The sequence below is a fragment of the Frieseomelitta varia genome, unplaced genomic scaffold (assembly GCF_011392965.1).
Source record: "Frieseomelitta varia isolate USP_RPSP 00005682 unplaced genomic scaffold, Fvar_1.2 scaffold_246, whole genome shotgun sequence".
In the NCBI taxonomy this organism is placed as follows: Eukaryota; Metazoa; Arthropoda; class Insecta; order Hymenoptera; family Apidae; genus Frieseomelitta; species Frieseomelitta varia.
The window spans coordinates 761880-788063 of NW_025109975.1; the positions used below are offsets into that span (position 1 = coordinate 761880).

Genomic DNA, 26184 nt, shown 5'->3' on the forward strand with positions numbered 1-26184 from the left:
GCGAGAGAGAGAGAGAGAGAGAGAGAGAAAGAGAGAATGAGAGAAAGAGAGAAAGTGGCAAGGATTGACATTTCTTTTAATTTATTGTGCGATTCATACACATACGATGATAGTTGTGATATAGATTTTCTGTTTTCGTTCGAATAACAAGGCATAATAAAGAGAACTACTATGTATTTTCATTCACGGATATACACTTGTTGTTACTCGCGTAGAGCTTATTGCAAAATTTTCCTCCCTTTCGAACTCGTCACGTTGAAATTCAAAGTCATGTAAATAGTATTACACCGAGGGTTTCTTAGACGTAAGCATACGCAGGCTCCCCACCCCGTGTAAAAATTACGAAATCGCGGCAGGCAAATTGTCCATGCAAAGTAAAATTAGTTTTAGAATTATTATCTAGATTGCTCAGGGTATCGATTAATTAATTCGAGGGGCTATTGAATGTTTCGCGCGTTTTATTATAATAAAGCGTACTGTGACCAACAGATGGTGAGTCACCGGATCATACAAACATAACCAGAGTTTCTAATATGTCTAAGAAAACCGAATATGTTTAGGACAATGCATTTAGAATAAATATATTATAAAATTTATTCTTTGCACAGTAATAATACATGCTACAGTATTTAATATTTAATAAAACGTAAATACATATGCGTGTATACACGTGTATATACATATATGTATGTAAAATAACGATAATACATTGATCATGAGATACGAAGTAAATTATTGATCATTGTATATACACACATATATACATATATACGTATACATGGACTATATACATGTAATGTGTATCAATATATATGTATATACGGGAAATGTAATTGTATATATATAGATACAATAAAATATTCTTACAAGAGATGATTTATTTTAAATAAATTTGATTAATTTTTTTTTTTTCTTTCATTCATTTGCAGCAGAGAAACTCTAATATCATCCAATCTATATATAATCAGTTTAAGTACAAATATACACGAACGTTAATTGCAATAGATCTTATGGTATCACACCAAATCCTTAAACGTGATAAAAATAAAGACTATTTTGCTTCGTAATATCAAACAGTAATACAAAATGAAATCGTCCCTTCAGACATTCAACGCTTAATAATCACAACCAATTTTTCGAACAGTTAATTTATCTATAATTATACCTTCCTATAATTTAAAATATAGCAAGTATTCTTAAAATTTTATTTTTAAATTCGTAGTCGTGTTATGGCAGGATATATTAGAAATTTTTTTTTTTTTTAATAAGAGCACGATAACGTTATACATAATACATAATTTATCTACATTGGTAAGTGATGAGATTCGTTTTAATAAATATATTATGACTTCATAAAATATAGAATAACAAATTATAATAACATTTCATTCACTATTTTTAAAAAAGTAGCTATATAAAATGTTGCCATTATTTTAGCACTTAATGTTATAATTAATTGTGCAGTTAAAAATTAAAATTAATATACTATTGACTTTTCTTCTACATTACCTATAGATTAATCTCCAAAGCAGTTAAATTTTGCAATTCATTTAAAATTACACTTTTAAAAGGCACACACAGCAATATTCAATAATAGTATTTGTCTTCAAACTTACATTTCGATTGCAACGAGTAATATTTACATAATTATTATTATATATATATATATTTTGATTAGTGTAAATTTTGTGCACTACTTGTACTATTAATTGTGTATAATACATATAACATTAATTAAGTACGACGTTATAAACGAATAAAATTTGAACGTAACGGAAGGAAAATATAAAATTTGAAAAAATAATATTTACCTATGAACATGAGTAACAAAAAAATATTTTACTTCTTTCGAAATATACTAGACATACTTGGTGAACTAGTTTTTTGTTGAAATATTTTGCTCACTCTTTGTCTCATATCTTCTACACCTTGTCCCACGTTTACTGTAGCCATTGATAATGAAAGACCAGAACTCATTGATAATGATCTGAATAGACAATAAATAATTCATTGCAAAATTATTTCCAAAACAGACAGATTATGCATTTACCTCTCCATTGGTTTTGAAAGATCTTGCCGCGATTCAGCTTCTCGCAGAAGTGATCGAAGAGCTTCTTTCTGTTGAGGTAAATGTTGATTAACTAACTGTTCAAGATGTTTCAATCCCGGTAGTAATACACCAGAAACACATTGATTACTCAATGGACAATAAACTAAAACAGAATATGCTTCGACCAAAGCACTGATGAGATCGATTTTACGGCCTTGTTGTAACGCCGACGAGGTTATTCCCATTAATTGCGTAGCTATGACTGCATGAAGTCAAAGACTTTAATTTCGTATGTTAAACATTGAAAATATAAAATTTTATGGAAACTTACCGTCTTCTATATAATTTTGGGGGCAATTAGGAGCAATAAATGCTAATGTTGAGACCAAAGGGAGTGCTAAAGTAGGCGGAACACCTTGAGGTTCTTTAGCAATGGTTTCTAAAGTCAAACGTGCTTTATCGCGCATCTCTCTTACTTTACATTCCGTTATTAAACGACCGAGAGAAGGAATTGCAGCAGACCGAACAGTTCTAAAAGTATATTAATTGTGCTAAATACCCATACTGTTTGAAAATAGATGATTGAATTCGCAAATCTTATAAATAATGTTACTCATTCGAAATAAACAAAATGTCTTACATATCAGGATCACTAACAAGTGTTACAATTGCAGGAACTACCTTAGCACTTGCTAACCGATCACAAACGTGGGCTATTACGCAACCAAACAATGTTGCGGTTGCATGTCTTACGATGGGTCTTTGGTGTACTACCCCTATAAAAAAAACGGGGGAGGATTACTAAATTTCTAATGTAAAAAAAAGAGAAACAAGATTCTATTAAAACTATCTGATAAAACTAACCATCCCACAAACCACTAAGGACATATTCTTGCATATGTTCTTGAGTACATAACATAATAATTGCGATCTGTAAACTAGTAATACTGGTGCCACTCATTGATAAAGCAACAAGGAACTGTTTTAAAGACTTAGAAACATCTATACCATTTAAAGTGGACAATATAATTAAATATGTCGGGATCAACGTCAAACTCATCTTTTTTTTATCTGTTGCAAGAGTTGTTAATTGTTGCTCAAGTTCAGTTACTTCGGATGCAATTATCGGTTGAATCTAAAGGATAGAACGTTGTTAATTGTATTAGCGATATAACGTAATAATTAAATTTCATTAAAATATCAAATTTACCCGGGTTTGCGTGACATATCGCCCAAAACCCAAGCACAGAGAATGAATATATGTTAAAAGAGAATTTAAAATAGTCTCCTGTGTAATTTCAATAGATTTTACCATTTCCAAAATATCCAACACTCTGAAAATATTGATTGTATATATGAAAGTATCAATTGAAGACTTGAAGAGAAAAGAGAAAGAAAAGAAATGGAACAAGTACAATTTGTTTGTAAACCATTCTAATTCTGGCCATGAATCATTCTCCCATGTATTTGCAAAAAATGCATTTAGAAGAGACCCTATGTCTACATCACCATTATAAAATAGTTTTGGATTAACGATATTGGAATGACACAAATTCAGGAACACATCAGCTGTATGATAAAACATATATAAAATTCAAAATGTTACATTATTTAAATATGTCCTGTTAAATTCGCCAATGCGTGCATATCTACAATATACTTACGCAAATCAGATGATACTCCATGCTCTATATAAGTTCTAACCACATCAGTATCTGCTACGCAGATAACCATATGTGGAAGTAAATACTGTAATACAGCGATTGATGATACTATTTTCCCTTCGTCTATGTGATCTTTGTTAGGCGAATGTTGAGTATATCCAGATTTTAAATGACTTTTAACTTTAGATATTATACGTGGTAATAAATGTGTTTGTAATCTTTTAAGAGAAAGTGCCCACTGAGCTAAAATTGGTAAAAGTAAAGAAGACGCAACTTCAACGACGATAGGTGATGTATCATGAAGTGCCGTTAATGCTAATTCTTCACACTATAAAAGAAATATCATGAATATAAAACATTTAAATCTCCGTTATATGATAGGTAACTTCTTTGTTTTTATAATACCTGAAAATATTTATCAGGATCATCCATTAAAGCTATCAATAGCGCAAGACTTCTCACCACACTAGCTCTAACTGTTGGGTCTTTATCTTCAAGTAACATTTGTTGAAGCATAGAAAGCATTAAAGAGTTCCTTATTCCAACTGACATGTATGGAGCTAATACAGAACAGCACTCAACAGCCAACAACCTCTTTTCAGGATACTTATGCTGACTTTGTTCCCAACAAATGGTCAATATTTCTTCCCCTTCCATTGGTTCATCTTCGAGTTTAGCCATAGCAACAAAACCTAACATTAAAAGGAATAAATCAGAAAAAGATTTTATTTAAAATAATTCAATTATTTGTGATAATTTGTATCAACCGGCTAAAATTAATTGTCTTTCATCTTCTTGCGGCCTTTTCTTTAGATTGAATAGTAGTTGTAACAATTTTTCCCTTTCTGTAGAATCATTATGAAGTCGAATTGCACTTAACACTAATGGTATTACTTCTTCGCGTTTATTTAAGATAACGTTGGGTACGATACGAGGTAACGTTTGTGCTAAAATTTGAACAAGAGTATCGCGTGTAACTCCGTTTTTGAAAATTTCTTCCACTGCAGATATTATAGAATTCGGAATATTTACTAAACAATGTGATATCACTTCCATTTTAAATTTCAATGGTAAATGTCTGAAAATATTTATTCTCTATAAAATATTTCTATTTAAAAAAAAGCATACATATGTTAGAAAAAAATACAATACCTAGATGGTGGATTTGGAAGGATAGAGGATCCTTCAGTGACGTCCACCCTAGGTAATTGAATTCTAGTCCATTCTTTATCTCCAGGATCTGTTTCGCCAAGACTAACAACAACAGAAACACTGTCGTCTTCCTCGGCTTCTTGAGTCACTGCCGATGTATCACGAGCTGGAGTTTCCAGAAGTTCAAACTTATCTGGAGTAGTAGAATTTGAATTTATCGTTTGTATTGTTCCGCTGCTACCTTTCTATATAAAGAACATATCACCAGTTCAAAATCTTAGAAAATAAATCTTTTAAATATTTTTGTACACGAATTCGGTTTATACCTTAACTGGATTTTGCGACAGATTTTCGGAAGTGGCAATGAACTGTTGCAAATCCAATCTTTCTTGTTCTAATAATGCAGTCTGTTGTTGAAGTTCTTCCACCTTCTTAACCTATTAATATTATTATTTTTTAACAAATCATACAAATTAGAACCAGAATGTTCTAGATATAAACTACAAACCATTTCTTTGAATTCATCTTTCTCTGTTTCTGTTTCTGGTTCCAGTTCACAAAAATCTGTTTGTACACCAACACTTACAGAAGGTGATCTATCATATCCATTTGCTTTCATATATTCTCTGTAGATTTGTAATAATTCTGCTGGTTTTGGGATATTCAATCCTACATCTTGCCAATCTTCAAAATCCTGATTTTCATTTTCATCACTAAATGTAATTGATGTTAATTTATATGAACTCGTCAACAGGTACTCATTAACAAGAAAATTTATAGCTCTTTGTTCATGGGGTTTTATGGGAGTTCCATTAATTATGTGCTTATCAGAGCATTTGTCAGGTGTAGTTCCTTCTGATTCTAAAATATTTGAATAAATATCAGTTTACATATTATAATTGACGTCACTAAAATACAATAATCAAACTAAAAAGAACCTGTTACTACAGTGAGGTTTGCACGAAGAGCAGAAATGCTTTCTCTGGCCTTTCTTAATTCAAATTCTAAAATTGCTACTCTTTCATCGACACCTGCACCATCTTCAGAATACCTTGTCATATCCAGTGAGTCTAAAGTAGCTTGACTAGAAGACCTAGCTAATTATATAATAAAATAAATTATAATAATATAAATGCAGTGACAAGAATTTATCAATTTAATCAAGAATTTAATATTAAATCTTTGCACCAGTTTCCATTTTATTTCATTTTGATTATTTAAATTTCTTTTATATGAAAAGCAAATAACTTCCATAACATATGTATTATACATACGCATAGGACTATACGGCTCTGGCTTAATACTTTGATTCTCAAAATGACTGGGATTCGAAAAAAACTCTTTTAAAATGGGTAATTCTTTTCCAGCTTCGCACAGTTCTGCGTGTAATTCCAAGGCCGTTAATAAAAGTTTCTCGTTCAAAAGCTTGGTAGCTATTTCCTCGTAAGATATCGTTGGTTTCACACATCCTAAAACAATAAATTCAATGGTATAATATTCTCATGGCGAAGAAAAAAATTATACTATATTACATAGGATAATTTGTTTGCTCTTAACTACCGATGACGTGTATACATTGTGTATGGTACCAATGACAATTTTTACTCGTTAAAAACACACTTTTTGATTTCAAATTTCGATTTTACGCATTGAATTGACATTATCCGAAAGGTAAAAAGTGTAAATTTTTGTTTTCGTAGAATCGATTATTAAAAAAACATTTATTACCTTTACTGTCCGGAGACAGAGGATCCCTAACCTCCTGCATAACACCAGCCATAGCTTTCACTTTGTTCGAACGTTAACAGAGAATGACATGTCCATCTAGGTTGATGAATAAAATAGTAACCCACTCAAGCGCGTGCCATGCTTTCATTAACTTAATTAAGTATATTAATAGAAATCACTTGACTCTACGCAACACAGCACATCATTTACTAGGACAACAAAGCCATGTTACTTTCCGCAACGTCAGTAAACTAGCGCCTTTGAACAGGCGGCTAATGAATTAAAAAAAAAAAAAAAAAATCGTTTTCAATAAAATGCGCTACTGTTTGTAAACCAGATTTGAACGAACTTGTATAATTAACATTGCATTACATTGATTTAATTAAATTAAGTTGTTTAAGGATCAAGATAATGGATAACGCCTAATATAATTAATATAATTAGCTAACATTAAACTCGGTCGTTTTTTGCAAAAAATTTTCCATTGTCTTCAGCATTGTAAAACTTCCAAAATGCCACTTTTCGAAAATAATTGAACAACTCACGAGGGATCTAACTTCATGGTGCATTGAAAAGGTATAAATTTTCCAACATACACATGTACTTCAAAAACATAGTTCTTTATCTTTCTCAGTACAAGTTTGAAGCAATTTGAATATCAATGATTTCTTAGAAAAATTACAAATAAAACATAATTATAAGGAAATAAATGTGTATAAAATCAATACTTAAGCAGAACAAGTATTACAGATACAAGTGGTTTTGCATTATGTTACACTTAAAAGTCTAAACGATCCTGTGGCTTGTTGCACATGGAAAAAACCTAACAAAGAATAGGGTCTGAAGTGTACCGAACTACGATTTAATTTATTACAAAGTCACATTTATTAGTCTCAGCTCAGCTATCTCAGTGTCATCAATAATACGAACCTTGTTCTATATACAATCTACCTTCTTCGCGTCTTTTTTCAAATAATAATTTTTAATAAGTAATAATAATAATAATAATAACCATAATAATAATAATAATAATAACGTGTCTCAAATTTTTTTCGAAATAGTTTTAAAATTTTTTTTTTTTGCTTTCGCCTCGTTGATATTTTTATAAGTGTGCTGAAAAATCGGTATAAATGTAACTACTACAGGAGTAATATTTTACCGTAATAATCATCGTAGCTTAGAAAAAACTCGGAAGGACTGTAACACCGTTTACGTTACCCTATATTACTATTGCAACATTATTAAAGTTGGTTCGTTTAAATATATGGTCATTAAAAACCATTTAGAAACAAGATTGGCCGAACAATCCATTCTAAATAACTAATACGAAATTATTAACATTTTATTCCTACAATTCGTTCAAGCACCATTGGCTGTTTAGTATATGAGCGATTGAACAAATTGGATTTGATTACGTCTATATTATTACTTCGTTCTTGATTTACTATCATTGATAGATACTACTTTGTAAATGTCGATAATGATCGACACTAGCATGCTAATATTAATTCTTACAACTAGATCACTACCGTCGATATCATCAACGATGAGTTTTTTTTTTTTTTTCGTTAATCTCGCCGTGTTTCTTGGTGTTATTAGCTACGACACTTCGTACTGATATCTTATTCTCTTAGACTTCTATTTATTTTCTATCATCACGTCATATAATTAACAACTAGTTTTAATTCGAACAATGAGTTTTTTCGTTATATACCAATATATTCAATTGTCTCAGCAACCAACGGTAGAGTCAAAAACAGCATAAAATTTATATAAAGTATTACAGATCTTCCAAAATTTTTCTAAGTTTTAATTATTTTATTATATTTTTTTCTAACCAGCAACCGCCGTCTCCAGACTTTACTCAGGCTAGAATCAAGAGACAACAAGGCGGTGTAGTACTTTTTTTTTTTTTTTTTTTTTTTTTTTTTTTTGATTGGTATCAATCTAAATCTAGTATTTGGACGAAGTGCGAGGATGGGTCGTGCGTGCTTTTGCTTTCTAAATCGAGCGTGCGAATCTCATAAAATCGTTTTACTTCATTTAGCCACAGATAGCTTACTTTCGTATTTTCTTTGCCAGTTAATAATTTATCTTCGTTAATTCATTTGATACATGTGTACTAGTTTTGAAAAGAAAGAAAAAGAAATAAAAATACGAATATGTAATTATGTGTACGTGTGTATTCGTGTTTGTGTACATGTGTGTACATGTTGTGAAGGATGATTGAAATTTGTAGAGCAGCCCTGAGAAAGAGCGATTGACGCGCGTGGAAATAATGCGTAAATAAGTTAAGGCAAAACTGCCAGTGTGAATCTGATCTGTATGAGAATGACCGTTTCATTGAACATGTAAATTTGGGAATTACTTATTTATTTTTTATTCTTTTTTTTTCTTTTGTTTTACGTTTACTTTTAACCTCAAGTCTTAAGAGCTGTGTGACGCGAATCTGCACACCCGTGCCTCGAATTTGTATACAAATGACAACCTTCAACACTAAATATCGATACTTCTGTAAAGAAATAGAAATTGATCAATGATAAATTACAGTTCTAGTGAAATGCATTATAATTATTAGTTACTATGCCAAGTATAAACTTACCGTCAGGCAATTCGTATAATTTTCTAGGAAGAGAGGCAAAATAAGGATGCCTTAACGCTTCTTCAGCTCCTATCCGTTGATCAGGATTTAATTGTAGAAGCGACGATGCCATACTATCACCTTCAGCAATATCATAGAGTCTAGGAAATGAAAGACCCAATTTTCGTGGAGGATAGAATCCCAGTCTATGTGGTTTATATCCTGGCAGGTGCGTGACACCAGGCCAAGTTTCTTCAGTAGGAGTACCCAATACTTTGAATATTTTATCAAGTTGGTCGTACGTACAGCGTACACCTGGGAATGTTGGTTCACCAGTCAACATCTCCATAAATATGCAACCTACTCCCCACATGTCAAGCGAGGTAGAATACTCTGTAGATCCCAAAAGAACATCAGGTGGCCTGTACCATAATGTCACAACTTCGTGTGAATACGTGTGTGACGGTACAGATTTAGCTCTCGCTAAACCAAAGTCTGCTAGTTTGAGTTCCCCTATTTCACTGATTAACAAGTTTTGCGGTTTCACATCTCTATGTAATACTCTCCTAAATTAACGTACGATAAATTAATTATCAATGTTAAACCTGAATATCTTAAATCGATGTATGTGCTTTTACCTGCGGTGACAGTATGCCAGTCCTCTTAATAATTGAAATAAAAACAGTTTAACATTTCGTGGATCTAAACCACCATTACCACTTCCATACCTCTCCATGTATTGCGATAGATCAGTATGAACATATTCAAAAACAAAAGTAAGAGTCTCGCGCGTATGAATTATATCGTGTAAAGTAACGATATTGCTATGCTTCAATTCTTTGAGAAGGCTTGCCTCGCGAATGGCAGTAAATGGAGCACCTTCTTCCTCTTGTAGTCTAATTTCTTTAAGTGCCACCATTTGATTTGTAAGATGACTATAGCCTTTGAACACTGTGGCATATGATCCTTCACCTAATTGTTCCAATTTTATATAAGCTTCAGATTTACCAAAAGGAGAATCTCCCTGCAAGCACATGCATACACAATTGTTAACATAAGAATGTTGAAAAAAAAGAAATAAATAGAGAAAAAATAAATAAATAGGAAGCATTACCCCAAATGCTGAAAATCTCTTGGTTCTTCTAGGAGGTGGATCCGGTCCAAGGAAGACCTCTGACTTGGGTCGCGGTGGACGCCGAGGTCTTAAGATTACTCTCGCTTCTTCACGTATATCCTCGTCAAGAAGCTTGGAATCACTAGAAACGGAAAGCTGCCGATGCACTCTCTCATGGTCGCCCACACCTGTCCATTCTATGACATCCAATTTCGTCCTTAAAACTTTCTTTAAAATAACAGCAATAGGAATCCACGTAGAATCATAATTCCTCAATATTTTATCAATACATAAATATTTTACTTTATGTGCAATACATATTTAATGAATAATACAACCTAATACTAGGTCAATTAAATTACATCACCAGTTTCTACTAATTACTGAAGTAATAAATATTTACCACAGATATAAAATACTAATATAAACAATAGTTATTCGTGTAACATTTTGAAAAAAAAAGAAGTATACTCTATTATGATTATACTATGCATTATGAAAATATACTAATTTTTTTGACAGTAAATAAATTGTATAACTTACCATAACGGCGATCCTTATCCGCAGGTATATTGCCGTTTGGTTCTAAACGGTCTAGGAACTCCTCAGAATAGCCATTATATGGCAGTTGACCCCTGTTTGCAGCATCATCAGCCTCTTCTTTTGATATTGCTAAAATAAAGAGAAAAAAAAACAATATTATTGAAAATAATCTTCTTACACATCTATAAAATCTTTCTTTGAAATAAAATTTAACACAAAATACGTAATAAATAATAAAAATACAAAAAACATAATAAACAATATTATTTCACACATAAAACTAGTATCAATAATAATGAAATTAAGTTTGTGAAACCATTTAAAAGTTTAAAAAGACATTAATCCTTTTATGATATATCTTTATATAATTCTATTGAATAACAAGCATTAAACTATTCTTGTCATTTCATTTTACAAGATACTTCACATAATTTATTGCTTTTACATAACATTAGATAACTTTAACTTTACTTACAAAGTCTTCCAAAGCTGTGGCTAAGCCTTTTTTTCAGTTTTTGTACTCTGCTAAGAGCACCACCCTTCTTCTCCCGCATTGTCACAGACCCTGTGCATAATAAGCGCAATCTTTAGCAACTGTAAATCAAAACAAATATATATATCAACTCAGATATTGACATACTGTAATATATGACCAAGAAACTCAGAATAATTCAAACACTATGGACTATTACATGTGTGATGACATCATGCAGTGTGCAATGCCAGTGTTCCTCAATCTTATGATTAATAGTGGCACGGATGTGTAAGACATATTTGTCTTGGATAACAATATTATCAATGGATACTTCTTTCAGAAAGAAGAACGTAAAAATGGCCTATCTATATCTATATAGATAAAGATATTTTCTTCATTTGTTAAATAAAGTGAAGATTACACCATGTAACAGTACGTTTGTTTAAATAATGACATAGTAGAGCAGAAGAGTTCATAATCGCTTGCACAAATGCAAATGACATTCCTTCTTAATTTACATACCATATAAACATGTATGCTCAATTAGAAAAGATAATAGTGCCAGTTGTTCAACTGCATTGGCAAAGTTATTCTATTGAAAAAAATTCGTAACTAATTAAATTCAAAAGAACAATATATAACGCGAACAATTGTTCGTAGATTACGGTATTGAAACAATGATACGTTAATAACAACAACATGAGCGTTTGAAATTGAATAAACATTTCTTCGAACTATCGAAGATCTTTCTTTGAAAAAAAAACCTATAATTTGTACATAAAGAGCAAGTATCTCGTAACTTATACATTTATAAATGTGAACTCCATCGTTAGGAAGCAACAAATGGAAGTTCGATAAACGTACGTATACATATGTACGTACATGGTTATGTATGGTTATGTGTATCTCATGTATAACGTATATACCGTATAATGTACATACGTGTACATACGCACATGTGTTGTTACTACAGGTCAATGAACTAAAGAAAAGTTTTAGTTATAACGTGTGAAAGAACGATAGATAAATTACGTTGATAATCTTTAGAGTGGCTACTGACTCCACATCTCGTTTCACGGTGTTCCGCATGCTTCCCCGTACACAAAAGCACTTTTCTCCATTCACGCATCTGTCGCGTTCTACGAGAGTGACGTTTTCGCGGCAACGGAAAGGCACTAACAATATACGTATGTCCGCAGCACTCGAGGTGACGATGCACAGCTTCGATGCAATCTCACATCTGATAAACTCGTCTACGCGGCCGAAGTTCGATAAAAAGGTTTGTCAAGAATGTACATGATCCGTTTCTCTCTTCGAAATATGTACATACTGTACCCCCACCCCTCTCGTTTGTAAACGACACACTCTCCTTGCCTCTCTCTTTCTTTATTGCACTCTCTTCGCCTGTCACTTTGTCTCTCTCTTCGTCGGGCTAACGTACACCCCCACAATCGCGCAACTTTTGACACTCCAACCTACTTGATCGTGTTCTACCGAGTCCACATGTGGCAGGCCAAAGCGACGATTAATCCGCGACGAACGAAGAGGATATAAAACGAAAAGCGGTTTACACGAGCCGAGTCGAGGACACAGTCTAAGGCTGCGGAAAAATTGAAAATGCGGAGGCGGGGTAGGAGGGAGGGAGGGGGGACAGCCGGGGGAATTTGTTCTGTGATAGTCGAATCTCGCGGGCGTCAACTTACCCTCTTTGCTCTTGGAGGCGGTCGAGCCCTTGTCTTGACAGTACATGATTACTCATTCGCTCGGACGCACGAAACACATCGCATATGGGCGGTGACGCACTGTGTGTGTGTATACGAGAGAAGCTACGTTTCACGGTATTCCTCTCGGGCAGGTCAGGTCCGGTGAGCACCTCCTTCACCTTTCCCGTGTCTCGTACATCGCTGGCAGCGTACGATATTTCCCTAACAAACTGATCGCCATGAAAAACACACCACCCGTCTAACCCGTTCACCGCTTCAAGATCTCGCGCCGTGCGCTCTTGCCGTGTGCTACGCTCCGCCGATATTTTATCCCCGGTTGAAACCCGCTGAACGCCTTACACGTTCCTTGATCTCCTAAGCGAGATACTCTGAGTAACTTTTGCAACCGGGTTTCTCTATCACGATTTCCTGGCTATATGGCGGGTGCTCGCGCACGCCACCACTACCTTGAACAGCTCATCCGCGAGAACAAACTTCTCCCACAAAGTCCTCTGTTCCCACAGCCCCACTGCCTCGCGCCACAGACAAAAGTCTGAAACTGTCCAATCTGCAATTGGTCTATGTATATACAGCGTGCAACTAGAACGACAACTCGTCAGAGTTTTCATGCACGGTCGATTGCTGCCATCTGGATGTCATTATCGCGATCTTTTATTACTAAAGATACATTACATTTTGTTGCATTTTTTAGCTTAAGTTTGGTTCATCGCATCGAGCTTTTGTATTTATCTTGCAAGATGAACAAAGTTATTAATCGTATGTTATTAAATAATAGAAATATCAAATACTTCATGAATTTTGAGTCCTCATTTGTTATAACCTACGCGAAAAATATACTTTAGTACGTAATTACATACTCTGTTTGTTAATTCAGTTAAGCTGTTGTGTAATTTATATTTATCGTGCCAATGTTTGTGCTACGAAAAGTGACAAGATTGTGATAGCACGTTTCTAAACCGAACACTACGGAGAGCCATAAAATTGCAACGGTAACACTGTATATTATATAATCATAGGCAAGTATTAGCCGCCTATTCTAATTGTGTGTAATTTATATATATATATATATATATATATGTCTATCTTTTTTTTACTAATACAATTTACTTATCAATTCACACATACTCAAAACTCAAAATATTTTACAAAAAATTGGTATGTGAAATTAAAGAGCGAAACAATAATTTTTTCTAAAGGGGAAAAAGAACAAGAGAATTATAATATTAAAATTAAAAATTAATGTAGCTCTTAGCTAATCTTAATAAAACATTAGCATTAAAGTTTTTAGTTCTAGTATACAGCTTGAAATTAAAATTTACGCATTATATTCATGTAATACGAAAGCACGTGATTTATTCTTTTTTGCAGATACAGTTCCATTTTCATTCGCATCTTTGTAGACAGAATGCATGTTGCGCATGCGTCTGCAATGGTTTGAGGCGTTTCATGTTAGTGCATACTTTCGCATTGTGAGTCGGCAAAAAGGAAAAGCTCAAAACGGGTTTCAAGACATTTCGATATTTAAGGGTTTTTCGAATCGCGATCCAACATCGAGCGATGTCAAGCACCGAAAAAAAACCATTTCGCCGGCTGCCGACAGATGTTCAGCCTTACCATTACAATATCGTTTTGTCACCGAATCTGAAAACTTTTGTCTTCGACGGCAAGGAGGATGTGCACATTGACGTAAGCTCAATCAATCTAGTTCAGCCATTGGAATGTTAATTGTTCACATGGCTCTTTGCATATTTGTAATTTCCACAGTGAAACAAGAAATGTTGACCATATGGCAAACATAACCACAAAATTCATATGCTATATATATGAAACATATTCCAATGTAACCTTGGCAGTACATTTGAAAACGTTTGTCTTATCTTGCTTTATCTATTTTCAAAGTTCTAAATAATGACTGAAAGTGAAACATGATAAGATAATCGATCTGATGTTTCATGCCTAAATATGCCTTATTAAGTGTTACACTCAATTTTATTATCCTTTTATTCATTGGGATTTTTCAATATTTTGCAGGTGAAGACATCTACAGATACCATTGTCTTAAATTCGTTGGATATTGATATAAAAAGTGTAATTTTCAATAACAATAATGGAAAAGCTATCCGGACAAAGCAGATTAAAGTTTACTCGCCAGAAGAAACAGCCACTTTGGTATTTGAGGAAGAACTGCCACTGGGCAAAAGTGGATACTTGAGCTTAGAATTTGTAGGAGAAATTAATGACAAAATGAAGGGTTTCTATAGAAGCAAATATATTGGGTACTTTAATTTTTATAGAATTACAATAATATGATTATGTACTAAATATTTATTTTATTGTAAAAGCTGTAGGTTTATTTTATTGTTTTTTTTACAAGAATTTGACATTTTGTAGACAAAATAAGTACTATGCTGTAACTTATTTATGTCCTACATCAGCTCGTAGATTTTTTCCCTGTTGGGATGAACCATCTTTAAAAGCTACTTTTACTATACAACTTGCGCTTCCTACTGATATGTCACTTGTTGGTTTATCAAATATGGTAAGCAATGATTGGCATCTTTAATGTAACAAAAATTTTCTATCTGTTTGCAGGACCAATGGAACTGTTGAACATGCAGCTGTAACTCAATTCGAGCCAACAGATGCTAGACGTTGCTTTCCATGCTGGGATGAACCAGCACACAAAGCCACGTTTGATATTACTCTAAATGTACCATCAGGTCTTACAGCACTTTCCAATATGGTAAGCAGCGCCTAGCACATGTGGTTTTATTTTATTTTCTCTTGTTTTCTTTTCTAATAAATATCAACACCATCAAATTAATATCACAATTTTTAAAAATATATTTATTTATTTGTTGCAGCCTATCAAAAGTAAGGTGACGAACGAATCGGTCGAGACTTTAATATTCGAGAGAACACCAATCATGTCGACGTATTTAGTAGCAGTGGTAGTTGGTGAATTTGATTACATTGAAGACAGATCAAGCGATGGTGTACTAGTACGCGTATACACACCGAAATCGAAGAAGGAACAAGGACAGTTCGCCCTAGAAGTAGCAACAAAAGTACTGCCATATTACAAAACTTATTTTGGAATTGCTTATCCACTTCCAAAAATTGATCTGATTGCGATCGCGGATTTCTCGTCTGGAGCTATGGAAAATTGGGGTCTAGTTACGTACCGTGAAACTTGTCTCCTAGTAGATCCACAAAACACATCCGCTGTGCGAAAACAGTGGATCGCTTTAGTCGTAGCGCACGAATTGGCGCATCAGTGGTTCGGCAACCTCGTGACCATGGAATGGTGGACGCACTTATGGTTGAACGAAGGGTACGCCTCGTTCGTGGAATTCTTATGCGTTGCTCACTTGTTTCCTGAATACGATATTTGGACGCAATTTGTGACGGATACGTACATCAGAGCACTAGAGCTCGACGCTTTAAAGAATAGTCATCCAATTGAAGTACCAGTCGGTCATCCATCCGAAATCGATGAGATTTTCGACGATATTTCTTACAACAAGGGGGCGTGCGTTATTCGAATGTTACACTCCTACATCGGAGACGACGATTTTCGAAAGGGTATGAATCTCTATTTGAAAAAGCACAGCTACGCCAACGCCGAAACGGGAGATCTTTGGGACGCTCTGGAAGAAGCTAGTAATAAGGATGTTCGTAGCGTGATGTCCACATGGACCGAGCAACAAGGATTCCCCGTTGTCAGAGTTCAACACCGTCAAGAAGGCAGTGATCGGATTCTGTCTCTGTCTCAAGAAAGATTTCTAGCCGACGGTTCCGCGGATACTGGAAACAGTCTGTGGATCATACCAATTAGCATAAGTACGTCGAAGAATCCAGAGGAGTGTGTACTTAAGGCTTTGCTCGACGAGAAGACGAAAGAATTTCGAGTGAAAGACGTTCCCGAGGATCATTGGGTAAAGATCAATCCTGGAACGATCGGCTTCTACAGGACTCACTACAGTCCAGAGGCACTGTCTCTATTGTTACCGGCTGTCAAAGACCATGCATTACCTCCCTTAGATAGATTGGGTCTGCTGGATGATCTGTTCGCTATGGTGCAAGCTGGTCATGCCTCCACCGTCGAGGTACTTCAACTTATGCAAGCGTTTCAACACGAAGACAATTTCACCGTATGGTCTAGTATAGTCAATAGCCTAGGGAAAATCGGCGTACTCGTTTCTCACTTGGATTTCGAGGATTCGTTCAAAGCGTTCGGACGTAGTTTGATGCGCGATGTCACCGATAAACTGGGTTGGGATCCGAAACCGAACGAATGCCACCTGGACACCCTTCTGCGATCCCTTGTTCTCGGTCGTATGGCAGCATTGAACGACGAGGATACTATACAAGAGGCGAAGAAGAGATTCGAGTTGCACGTTTCCGGCACTACGCTGCTCGCTGCCGATTTACGCAGTCCTGTTTACCGGGCTGTACTTTCCGTCGGCGATGCCGAAACTTACGAAACCATGCTGAGGCTTTATCGAGAGGCGGACTTGCACGAGGAGAAAGACAGAATATTGAGAGCTCTCGGCGCGATTAAGGACGAAACGTTGCTGGCGAAGGTCTTGGATTTCGCCATGAGCGACGAAGTGAGAGCTCAGGACACGGTGTTCGCCATCATGTCGGTGGCGATGACTTACAAAGGCCGGGTGATGGCTTGGGACTTTTTCAAGGAAAATTGGAAAACGTTGTTCGATCGTTACGGCGGCGGTTTCTTGATTTCCAGACTGGTGAAATTCACCACGGAGAATTTCGTCACCGAAGAACGGGCCAAAGACGTCGAGGAGTTTTTCAAGAACCATCCAACACCGGGCACCGAAAGAACGATCCAACAGAGCATCGAGTCCATCAGATTGAACGCGGCATGGCTTGCCAGAGACAAAGACTCTATCAAGGAATACCTGGTCACTCACGTTTAGTAGTCGTCACGAGTCGCTTCTCGTCTTGAGTTCTTGTCCCTATCTTGTTACAATTTCTGATACAATAGGAAATCGGAAAGTCATGCCGTTTGTTGCAGAACAAGAGTTGCTTCGAGAGTCAGTTTAGAGAAAAAGAAAAGATTACAAAGATCCTCTTGTAACACACGACATCGTAGAATTTGCATTTACACACACACACATACAGATAACAGACAGGTACACGTATACAACAGTTGCTTGAAGGAACTTCGATCGCGTACATACGTAGCTGTTCCACCGCAAATTTCGTTGCAATACTTTCGAATGAATGTACAAGAGCTACAACAAGCTGATGGTTACAGATATCGAATATCATCGTGTAAGGATGGCATTTCTTTTTTCTTAACTGCTGCATTGTATCATTTGGCATTTACTTGCTCAGTTTCGTGATTTTTTTTCTTTTTTTCACGTACGTGAATTCTCTCCCTCCCCCGACGAGGTACGATGTGTCGAATCCGCGCACTAGCGTTTACCACTTTTATATCGTAAAGAGTAAAAAATGAGTGAAGCAAGAAGACTAAAGAAAAAATAAAAAAAAAGAAACAAGCGTGTAGCTGCAGGAATCCATTTATATCACATACTATAATCGAGAAAATTGAAATAAATACTTTTACGCTTGTACCTCTGCTATTATATATTGAAGAAAACCACCCTCCATCCCCGTCCATCTGTGGTAATATTAAAAAACTCACTCGACCAACCCTCTATATATATATATATATATATATATGTTTTAGTAGCCGTTCGTAACTCGACTGAAATCTACCCCTCGGGGGTAGATCTACTACCGATCTATTAAAACCGTCTTGGCAGCACGTATCTCGTGACCGAGGTACGCGTGGGCAAGCAGAAGTCATATCGGTCACTTAAGCGTCGTTACACGCTCGCAAGGTGATGGTTGCGGAGTACACGAGCTCGCGCTCTTTATCCCCAGCATCGATCAGCTCAGCTCTTTCAGCCCGCGTAGGAGGGTGCGCTGCCGTGAGTCAGCCTCCACTTTCGTTTATTAGCGCGTGCACACGCATGTATCCAGCTTGGTGGTTCGCGTCGAGTGGTTTGTCCGCTACCCTCCCTCAGTATCTCTCTCTCTCTCTCTCTCTCTCTCTGTCATTCCCTTCGGTGCTTTCTCCCCATCTCTCCATATGAATACGAAGCAAGCTCGAGTGGCCGAAGGGACGAGAGAGAGAGAGAGAGAGGCAGCCGGGCCGGGGACACACGCGCTCGGACGGAATCAGTTCCCGTGGGTATTCCGTGGTCTCGAGGTTCCCAGGAACGCGCACGCGACCCGGGACAGGGGACACACGATCAATACGGGGTAACTTGGCGAAACTCCTACAACGATACATCGTTGGCGACCACCGCCGGCCCCTGTCGTCCTTTCTCCTTGCCATGACGAGGACGAACGTTCGAAGAGCCGCCACCGCCGTCACCGCCGGCCTCTTCCCTCGCACGTGTGCACGGATTATTACGTACACGTGTGGTACATTTAAGCCCACCCCGCGCGTGTTCCACAGGACGATCGCGGATTTATCGCTGAAAGCAGCAACGGGAGGAAGGGGGAACGACCTAACGAGAAGAAACTGCCGATGGGGGTCGTTACTGAGAAACAGTCCCTTTTTCTCCATCTAATATCCCCGGGATTCCTTATTCGCCGTGTTTCGCGAGGAATATCCCTTTATTGGGACCGTTTGATTCCATTGGTTAAATGGCCACCTGCTCTCGGAGGGACGAAACACGCATCGCCTATTCGAATCGTTTGTATTCGATGATTAAGTCTTTATCACCCGGGTGCCTTGGGCAATTTAGCGCGACGTATACGTACGCGCATCAAGTCCGAGGGTGGAAAAAGGATTATGGTGTCGGATGGATCTCTCGCGGATTGGAGGTCTGGCGTAATTGCCGTAAACTTGTCTGGGGGAAGGCGGAATGGTGCAAAAGTGTAAGATGCACGTGTGAATTTATCGATAACATCTTACCGGAAGGATACGTGCTTTGGAAACTTGCATTTACGAGTAGAAAATATTTTACGATTTTACGGTGGAAGCACCGTGGTTTTAATATATTATTCTTGTCTTCTTTTTCTTCCAACGCGAGCATAAATAGCGAATGTGCTTCATTCAGTATGTAACTATTACTCGAAACAAAGATTTGAAGATCGTTCTATATTTCTGGTAAGAACTGTACCTTTAAATAACTTCATTCCCTGTTTATACGTCCGCTGGTTTTACTTGTTAAGTTTTAATCGACTAAATTTACCAGAGGTGAGGAGCTCCGTAGATGAGAATACACAGTACACACAGAGGAGTAATCTTATGGACACAGTTTGTATTTTATTTCGCGCGCGAGCGAGCGTAACAAGCTCGCGCGCGCATCAGGTATACTTACACTTTACAGCTTTTCAGTCTTCGCGAATATACAATAGTTACGGAGGAAATCTCTAAATTATAATATGAAAAGCAATAACAATAATAATAATAATAATAATAATAATAATCATATAATAATAATATAATATAATAATATTATAGAATCGACTATTGCGATTAATGTAATAATAATTCGTAATACAAATAAATTCGTTTTATTATCTACAAGGGGGAGTTCAAAATAATACAGGTCTTGATCAACGATGACGATAAACATTTCTCCTCCACGCGAAAACTACGAAAGAAAATGAGAGACCATTCATTCACGACCATCGTTGTAAACGACGGGGTGACAGTAATAGTTTGCAATTAGAACGCAGGTGATTCAAATTCGATTTCGATCTTCGCCGATCCTTAAATACACGTTCGTTCCTCTAGAACGAAAACGAAAATTTCCTTTTTCAATAGATTCCAAATCGAACCAATCGTACCGGAACCGATCGGGATTTTTTCACCTCGAGACGAACAGTTACGATATTGCAGAGCGAATCGAAATGAAGGGGCACAATCTGTTCGTACGTGTTTGTAATTCGGACGTGAAAGAAAAATAACAAGACGGTTGCTATATATCGTCGGAGAAAAGAAAGAACAACGCGATCGTTGTTCGAGATATCGAGAGAAAACGATATACGGCGTAACACAGCTCGGATTAGGAGAGGGATTGCAAGAATTCGAGGGATCGGAAGGCGGAGAGAAAGAGAGAAAGAGAGAGAGAGAGGTTTGAAGTGGATCGAAAAAGAAGTGAATCGATTAAAAGATGAGAAGAGAGAAGGTCTGTCGGTGCGAGGAATGCGGTGTGAGTATGTACAAGTATTTACATCTTTCCTCGAAGAAAGAAGTTAAGATCGGCCGTAATCGGCCCGCTTCGTCGTCCTTCTTTTCACGTCGTCTTCGTTCTTCTCTTCAGGCGCCGCCTCGAGAGACGTCGAGGCACGCATCCTGCTCGATGTCCTCGCTCTTTTTCTTTTCTTTTCTTTCTTTTTTTTTTTTTTTTTTTTTNCCCCCCCGTTTCCCCTGTGGATCCTTCGAACCTTCAAGAAATCTCTATATAGCCGAGGACGGGCACAAAACACGATCGGCGGCCAACACGTTCCTTGCGACGAAACGCTGCCGCAAACGAGCCGAGTTCTCGATCCAACTCCCCGAAGATGACTCGAACCAATTCCACGACGTTCGAAACATGGAGGTCAAGCCGTCAGCCCACGAGGATAAGAAGCCCGCAGCGACCTGAACCTCACTGGAGCTCGTTCACCGATACAGGTCACCGTTCTGCGACCATACCGGTGATGGTGGCCGTCGTCGACGTGGTCGTCGTCGTCGGTACGGTGGTCGTGGCGTTTAACAACGGCTGCAACGGCTGCCTCGGTGTCGTTTTCGCCACGGCCGACTCGTGATGAACGTTCGTTTCCTCCAACGTCGTCTGAAGATCGCAGATGTACTCGATCACCCTCTGGATAACCTCGAGCTTGGATAATTTCCGTTTTCTCGGCATGTCGGGCACCAGGGATCTCAACTTGGTTAGATAAGCGGCCACCTCTTCTGCTTCCAGGTCACGACGAGTTCCATTGATTCCGAGGCTACTGTGCAAAACACCTCGACTTGGCGGCACTCTGCCGCCCACTGGACTCACCACCATCGCCTTCATGTCGTACGCGTATGTTCGTGTTTTCTCTTTCTTTCTTTCTTTTTTTTTTTTTTTTTCTTCGTTCACCTCTGGCTGGATCCTCTGTCGCCGTATACGATAGTTCAACCACTGAACAGCCGCCGATCGGACAGCAGGTAAGCGGCGAATATGTGGGTCGTCGATTAATTCGATCAGGCAGCACACCTTCCGAAATATACGGCTGCTTATCTAGCCGAACGCCAGTGCACGCACCCCGTGTATTTATCGATCGAACCAACCCACCAAAGTGAGCGCGCCAGATAGAAGCAGAGACTCGCACGTTCGTCGATGTTTGTCCGTTCTTCTTTCTAATTCCGTCCACTTTGTGTATACCGTTTCTCCTCTCCTTTTCGGCGACGTTTTTGGCGATTTCGAGACACGAGAAGGTCACGCACTATTTTCAACGGGCGTCTGTGTTTGTTATCGCAGTTACGATCACACTACTCGCGTGGAACATCACGTTCAACGAAACTGTTCTGCCAACTCGAGAAGAGAAATTTCCTGACGACTATATTCCGGTCGGAAACGAGCGAGCAAGAAAATGAACGTACAACAGCGTGCTCCGTGCGATGCAAACGTACCGCTCGACGGATCGAAGTCAACTGGCCTCCGCCCCTCACCTGCGCGCTTATATAGCTTTCCCCCACTCCGCGCTGCTCTACCCGCGACGCCTCCACTATCCATACAGCGCAATCGCTGCCCGAATAAAATAGCGTTGGATTCGAAACGCTCACGAAACGGATTGTTATCTGACCTATTTATATGCGCACCTCGGTATAAATATTTGTGCACGGGCAATTTCTTCTTCTTTTCTTCTTCTACTTTTTCTTTTTGTTTCTTTTCGTTTCGACTAGCTGAAAAAAAATGGCCGATATTTGCGGTCGGAGATAATGTAATCGGCGGTAATCTTGTTTGCACTGTGCTCGATTGCGCGGGCTATTTGCCGGTACACGTGAACCGAACGTCGACTTGTTTCGAAAAATCACGTTGCTGAGAGGAAACGCGCATAAACTGAAATTCTCGTCTCGCGAGTATTTTGTTCTTAATGTTGGTCGGATTGACTGGGCCAAGTGACGTTTATATTTATTATTACTCGTTTATATTTATTCTCCTCGTTTCGAATCTTAGATTTTGCAACAATTTTTTTGAAACATTCTTTTTTTCGAAATTATATTGGCAGTTTATCATATAATTTATCGCAATAGTTCTCGTCATATGTTTTACAGATTTATGTCACAAATGTATACAAAATCATTGCGGATATAGTGATGTATGATTTATTAGTAATTATTTTATTCATATATTCTACCCGTGAATTAATATCCCGCAGAATGCGTGTAAGTCGCACGAACTTGCCAAGAACTTCAACCGTACTTCCTTAACCATGGCCAGCTGTACAACTACATCACCGAAAATCCCGCGTCGCAACCGAGCTCCATGCACGTACACGCAATGTACAAAAACATCTTCCCAAACCATCGATCTCGTCATTCTTTCAAACGACGTTCTCTCAACCCCCCCCCCCCCCCCCCGAGGCATCCCCTTTCCTCCATTCACAAGCGCTGGCCGGCTAACCGAAGAAGCAGTGAAAAAGGACGAGACAAAGGGAGGCAAAGAGAGAGACAGAGAGAGAAAGAAAAAAAGGAGGGAAGAAAATCTGACAGAAGTGGTTGAATGTATACGTCGAATGTATCGTGAGCCCCCGGGGCCGAGGAATAATTCGCGGAAAGGCGTGAGCAGGAACGCCGCCAGGAATTCCCGCTTGGACGCCTGCTCGCCATCGCCACCTCCCCGTAGGCAGTGGCGGCTTGTTCCAGCGAAAATCGTTCGGCTCGAAGCCGACCGTAGTCGGGGGTGTTTGACGACCATGGGATCAGAGGCGTCGGCGGGACAAGCCGGGCGTGGAAGAGAAGGGCGACGCCGCTAAAGCTAAAGCTGCCCACGGCGAGAGGGACACGGGTGGAGGCGACGGCGCTCGAGGGGAGGGAGTAAAAGGCATAGAGCGGCGCGGTAGGGGGAGGAGGGTGCGCGCGCTAAGGGTTCCGGGCGCGGGTGGCGGGGGTGGAGGAGAGCCACGTACGGCTGTACGCGATCTCGCTGGGAGGGGAGAAGGGAAACACGACCATTGTTGAGCGTCCGGCGGCGCCAGCCACTAGCCATCACGACTACTACACTACTACTACTACTACCACTACTACCACCAACTCGCCACGACGTCTCACTACCACTGCCGCAAACCGACAACCACCGTCCTCGTCCATGCTCATGGTTCACGAGCTCTCGCGGCATCGTGCATCGCCGCCACAACCTGTACACCATGATTCCGGCTACGGTTTTCTATATATGTATCTACGCGCGTATATATAGCGTGTCTATGTATATATATATATATATATACATAGATATACGTGCACCGTATGTATACACGCACGAGATGCCCAGCGTCGAGACTCTTTTCCTCCTTCTTGACTTTGCGTGCTCGCGCGTATACACACACGGACTCCGCGCTTTCGTCTCTTGCTCGGTTCGTCGATCTCGCTCCCGCTGGCTGCGATTCTCTGGTTACTCCCGGCGTCTCGTTACCGGTCGCCAGTCGCCGGGACAAGAACCCACCCGATGTCCGGCGCTACGAACACACAGTCGGGGGAAGGGGGGGAGTCCTTTATTATGCGCTACGCTTCGAATACGAGCGTCCCGCGAGACGTTCCGGTGAAATTGAGTTGGGGAGGAGGCGAGGGATGTGTCTCTGATTCGTGGGGTGGCTCTGGGACGTTGATTGCGACGAAAGGTAATTTGGTGGTGGAGACGACGCGAGGAAACTTTAGTTTTTTTTCTTTTTTTTACTTTTTCTTGGTTTCTTCGTTTCTTTATTTCGCTGTTTTCGGATTTTAGAACTTTAGGATTATCTCGTTCGAGAAGAGTTCCGGTGTTGACGGAAAATCGAAAATGTTTCAGATCGTGCGAGTGGGAATTTTCGTTGGACAAGATTCATCAAGCTCGAGTGCACGTGCACTCGAATACATTCGCCGTGGGTCAACTGGTCTCATGGTTTTGTTTATGAACTTAACCGATCGTCCGTGTAAAGTTCCACGACGAAGAAGGACCGAGCGAAACAGATCTGCTATTTGGTCAAGTATAGATGTTCGTAAAATCTAGAACTGGACTACTTTTTACACGTTCAAGTCCTTGCTAGTTAATACTCTCGAGAAAGGAACATTTCCAATACTTTCCTCACGCAGGTAACAGTAGCTGTATTTAAATCAAATAGACGAAAGATTTAATCAGACAGAAATGACAGACAAGAATAACATTTCGCGATGAGAACGTTCAAAATTTGCATACAAAATCTTGTCCAAGCTTGCGACCATTTTTTCACTTTCTCAGACTTTCTCAACCGAAACCGCACCACGTGTGATAAACACAGGCAGTCTCCCTGTATATCAAGAAAACGAAAAATAAACTCTGGCTGCAGAAGGTATTATTTAAAAATCACACGCAGGAATAGACGAGATTTTCGTAAGAAACGCGGCGGAGCGGTTTCTTTTTCATCGGTATCGACAACTAACGAGTAAAGTTCGTCAAACGCAGAGTGAAAAAATCGCGAGAGAGTGTACCGTTGCGGGAGATAAACTAATTTATGCCGGGGAGAGAAATATGCGGCGAGCGTATATATAAACGCGGTGAACGCGAGGAGATGCGAGCGTGATAATCGAAAACGCAGAGCGTAACGGAGCGCGCCTCATTGCGCGTGAAATCCCGGTCGCGATAAAGATTTCAGATATACCGCGGGATAGTTGGCCGAGTTGGAAACCGCGATTTTCCATTCGGTTAAAAGCGACGACGTGAGTCCGAGCCCGATCGAAAGGAGGGGCACAAGGAGGGGCGGGGAGGTTAGGTTAACGGGAAACGTGGGAGAAATACATAATTCGCGAGCTTTTGTTAATCGCGCCGGATGTTTAGTTGTCGGTCGAATGCAAAACGAGCAAAAAAAAAAAAAAAAAGAGAAAAAAAAAGAAAAAAAACAGTAACGAGGAGAAATAGGAAATGACGTGGCAATGAAAATTCTGGATGCAATTAAAGCG

The 26184-nt window shown here is 38.6% G+C and overlaps 4 protein-coding genes across 16 annotated transcripts; 1 reads left to right on the forward strand and 3 right to left on the reverse strand.

Annotated features, from left to right (window-relative positions):
• Positions 1-913: 913 nt before the first annotated feature.
• On the reverse strand, positions 914-6860 carry LOC122528133 (RAB11-binding protein RELCH homolog). 3 transcript variants are annotated; one of them, XM_043652903.1, is made up of 16 exons: positions 6595-6860; positions 6141-6335; positions 5805-5963; positions 5375-5727; positions 5193-5303; positions 4867-5111; positions 4482-4792; positions 4120-4406; positions 3715-4042; positions 3466-3619; positions 3261-3384; positions 2915-3185; positions 2691-2826; positions 2382-2581; positions 2051-2118; positions 914-1987 (listed from the first exon to the last, which is right to left on the reverse strand). In XM_043652903.1, exons 1-15 carry the CDS (start codon positions 6644-6646, stop codon positions 2084-2086), a joined length of 2961 nt encoding a protein of 986 aa, XP_043508838.1. In that variant the 5' UTR covers positions 6647-6860; the 3' UTR covers positions 914-1987; positions 2051-2083. The 3 variants fall into 3 exon arrangements, with proteins under 3 accessions (XP_043508838.1, XP_043508836.1, XP_043508837.1); XM_043652901.1 differs by having other exon boundaries at positions 2051-2312; positions 6595-6857; XM_043652902.1 differs by lacking the exon at positions 6595-6860 and having other exon boundaries at positions 2051-2312; positions 5805-5959; positions 6141-6260.
• Positions 6861-8994: 2134 nt separating this feature from the next.
• Positions 8995-13573, reverse strand: LOC122528135 (cyclin-dependent kinase 14). Of its 10 annotated transcripts, none has more exons than XM_043652907.1 (7): positions 13011-13573; positions 11308-11397; positions 10833-10961; positions 10290-10486; positions 9814-10199; positions 9197-9741; positions 8995-9106 (listed from the first exon to the last, which is right to left on the reverse strand). In XM_043652907.1, the coding sequence occupies exons 1-7, from the start codon at positions 13054-13056 to the stop codon at positions 9015-9017; spliced, it is 1485 nt and encodes a 494-aa protein (XP_043508842.1). In that variant the 5' UTR covers positions 13057-13573; the 3' UTR covers positions 8995-9014. The 10 variants fall into 10 exon arrangements, with proteins under 10 accessions (XP_043508842.1, XP_043508844.1, XP_043508843.1 ...); XM_043652909.1 differs by having other exon boundaries at positions 11308-11426; XM_043652908.1 differs by lacking the exon at positions 13011-13573 and adding an exon at positions 12368-12901.
• An 833-nt stretch (positions 13574-14406) lies between these two features.
• LOC122528134 (puromycin-sensitive aminopeptidase) lies at positions 14407-18540 on the forward strand. 2 transcript variants are annotated; one of them, XM_043652905.1, is made up of 4 exons: positions 14407-14717; positions 15063-15307; positions 15423-15570; positions 15896-18540. In XM_043652905.1, exons 1-4 carry the CDS (start codon positions 14589-14591, stop codon positions 17972-17974), a joined length of 2601 nt encoding a protein of 866 aa, XP_043508840.1. In that variant the 5' UTR covers positions 14407-14588; the 3' UTR covers positions 17975-18540. The 2 variants fall into 2 exon arrangements, with proteins under 2 accessions (XP_043508840.1, XP_043508839.1); XM_043652904.1 differs by lacking the exon at positions 15423-15570 and adding an exon at positions 15624-15774 and having other exon boundaries at positions 14410-14717.
• A 1778-nt stretch (positions 18541-20318) lies between these two features.
• Positions 20319-22719, reverse strand: LOC122528137 (DNA-binding protein inhibitor ID-2). The gene has a single exon (XM_043652919.1). It carries the CDS (start codon positions 22082-22084, stop codon positions 21701-21703), a length of 384 nt encoding a protein of 127 aa, XP_043508854.1. The 5' UTR covers positions 22085-22719; the 3' UTR covers positions 20319-21700.
• Positions 22720-26184: the final 3465 nt, after the last annotated feature.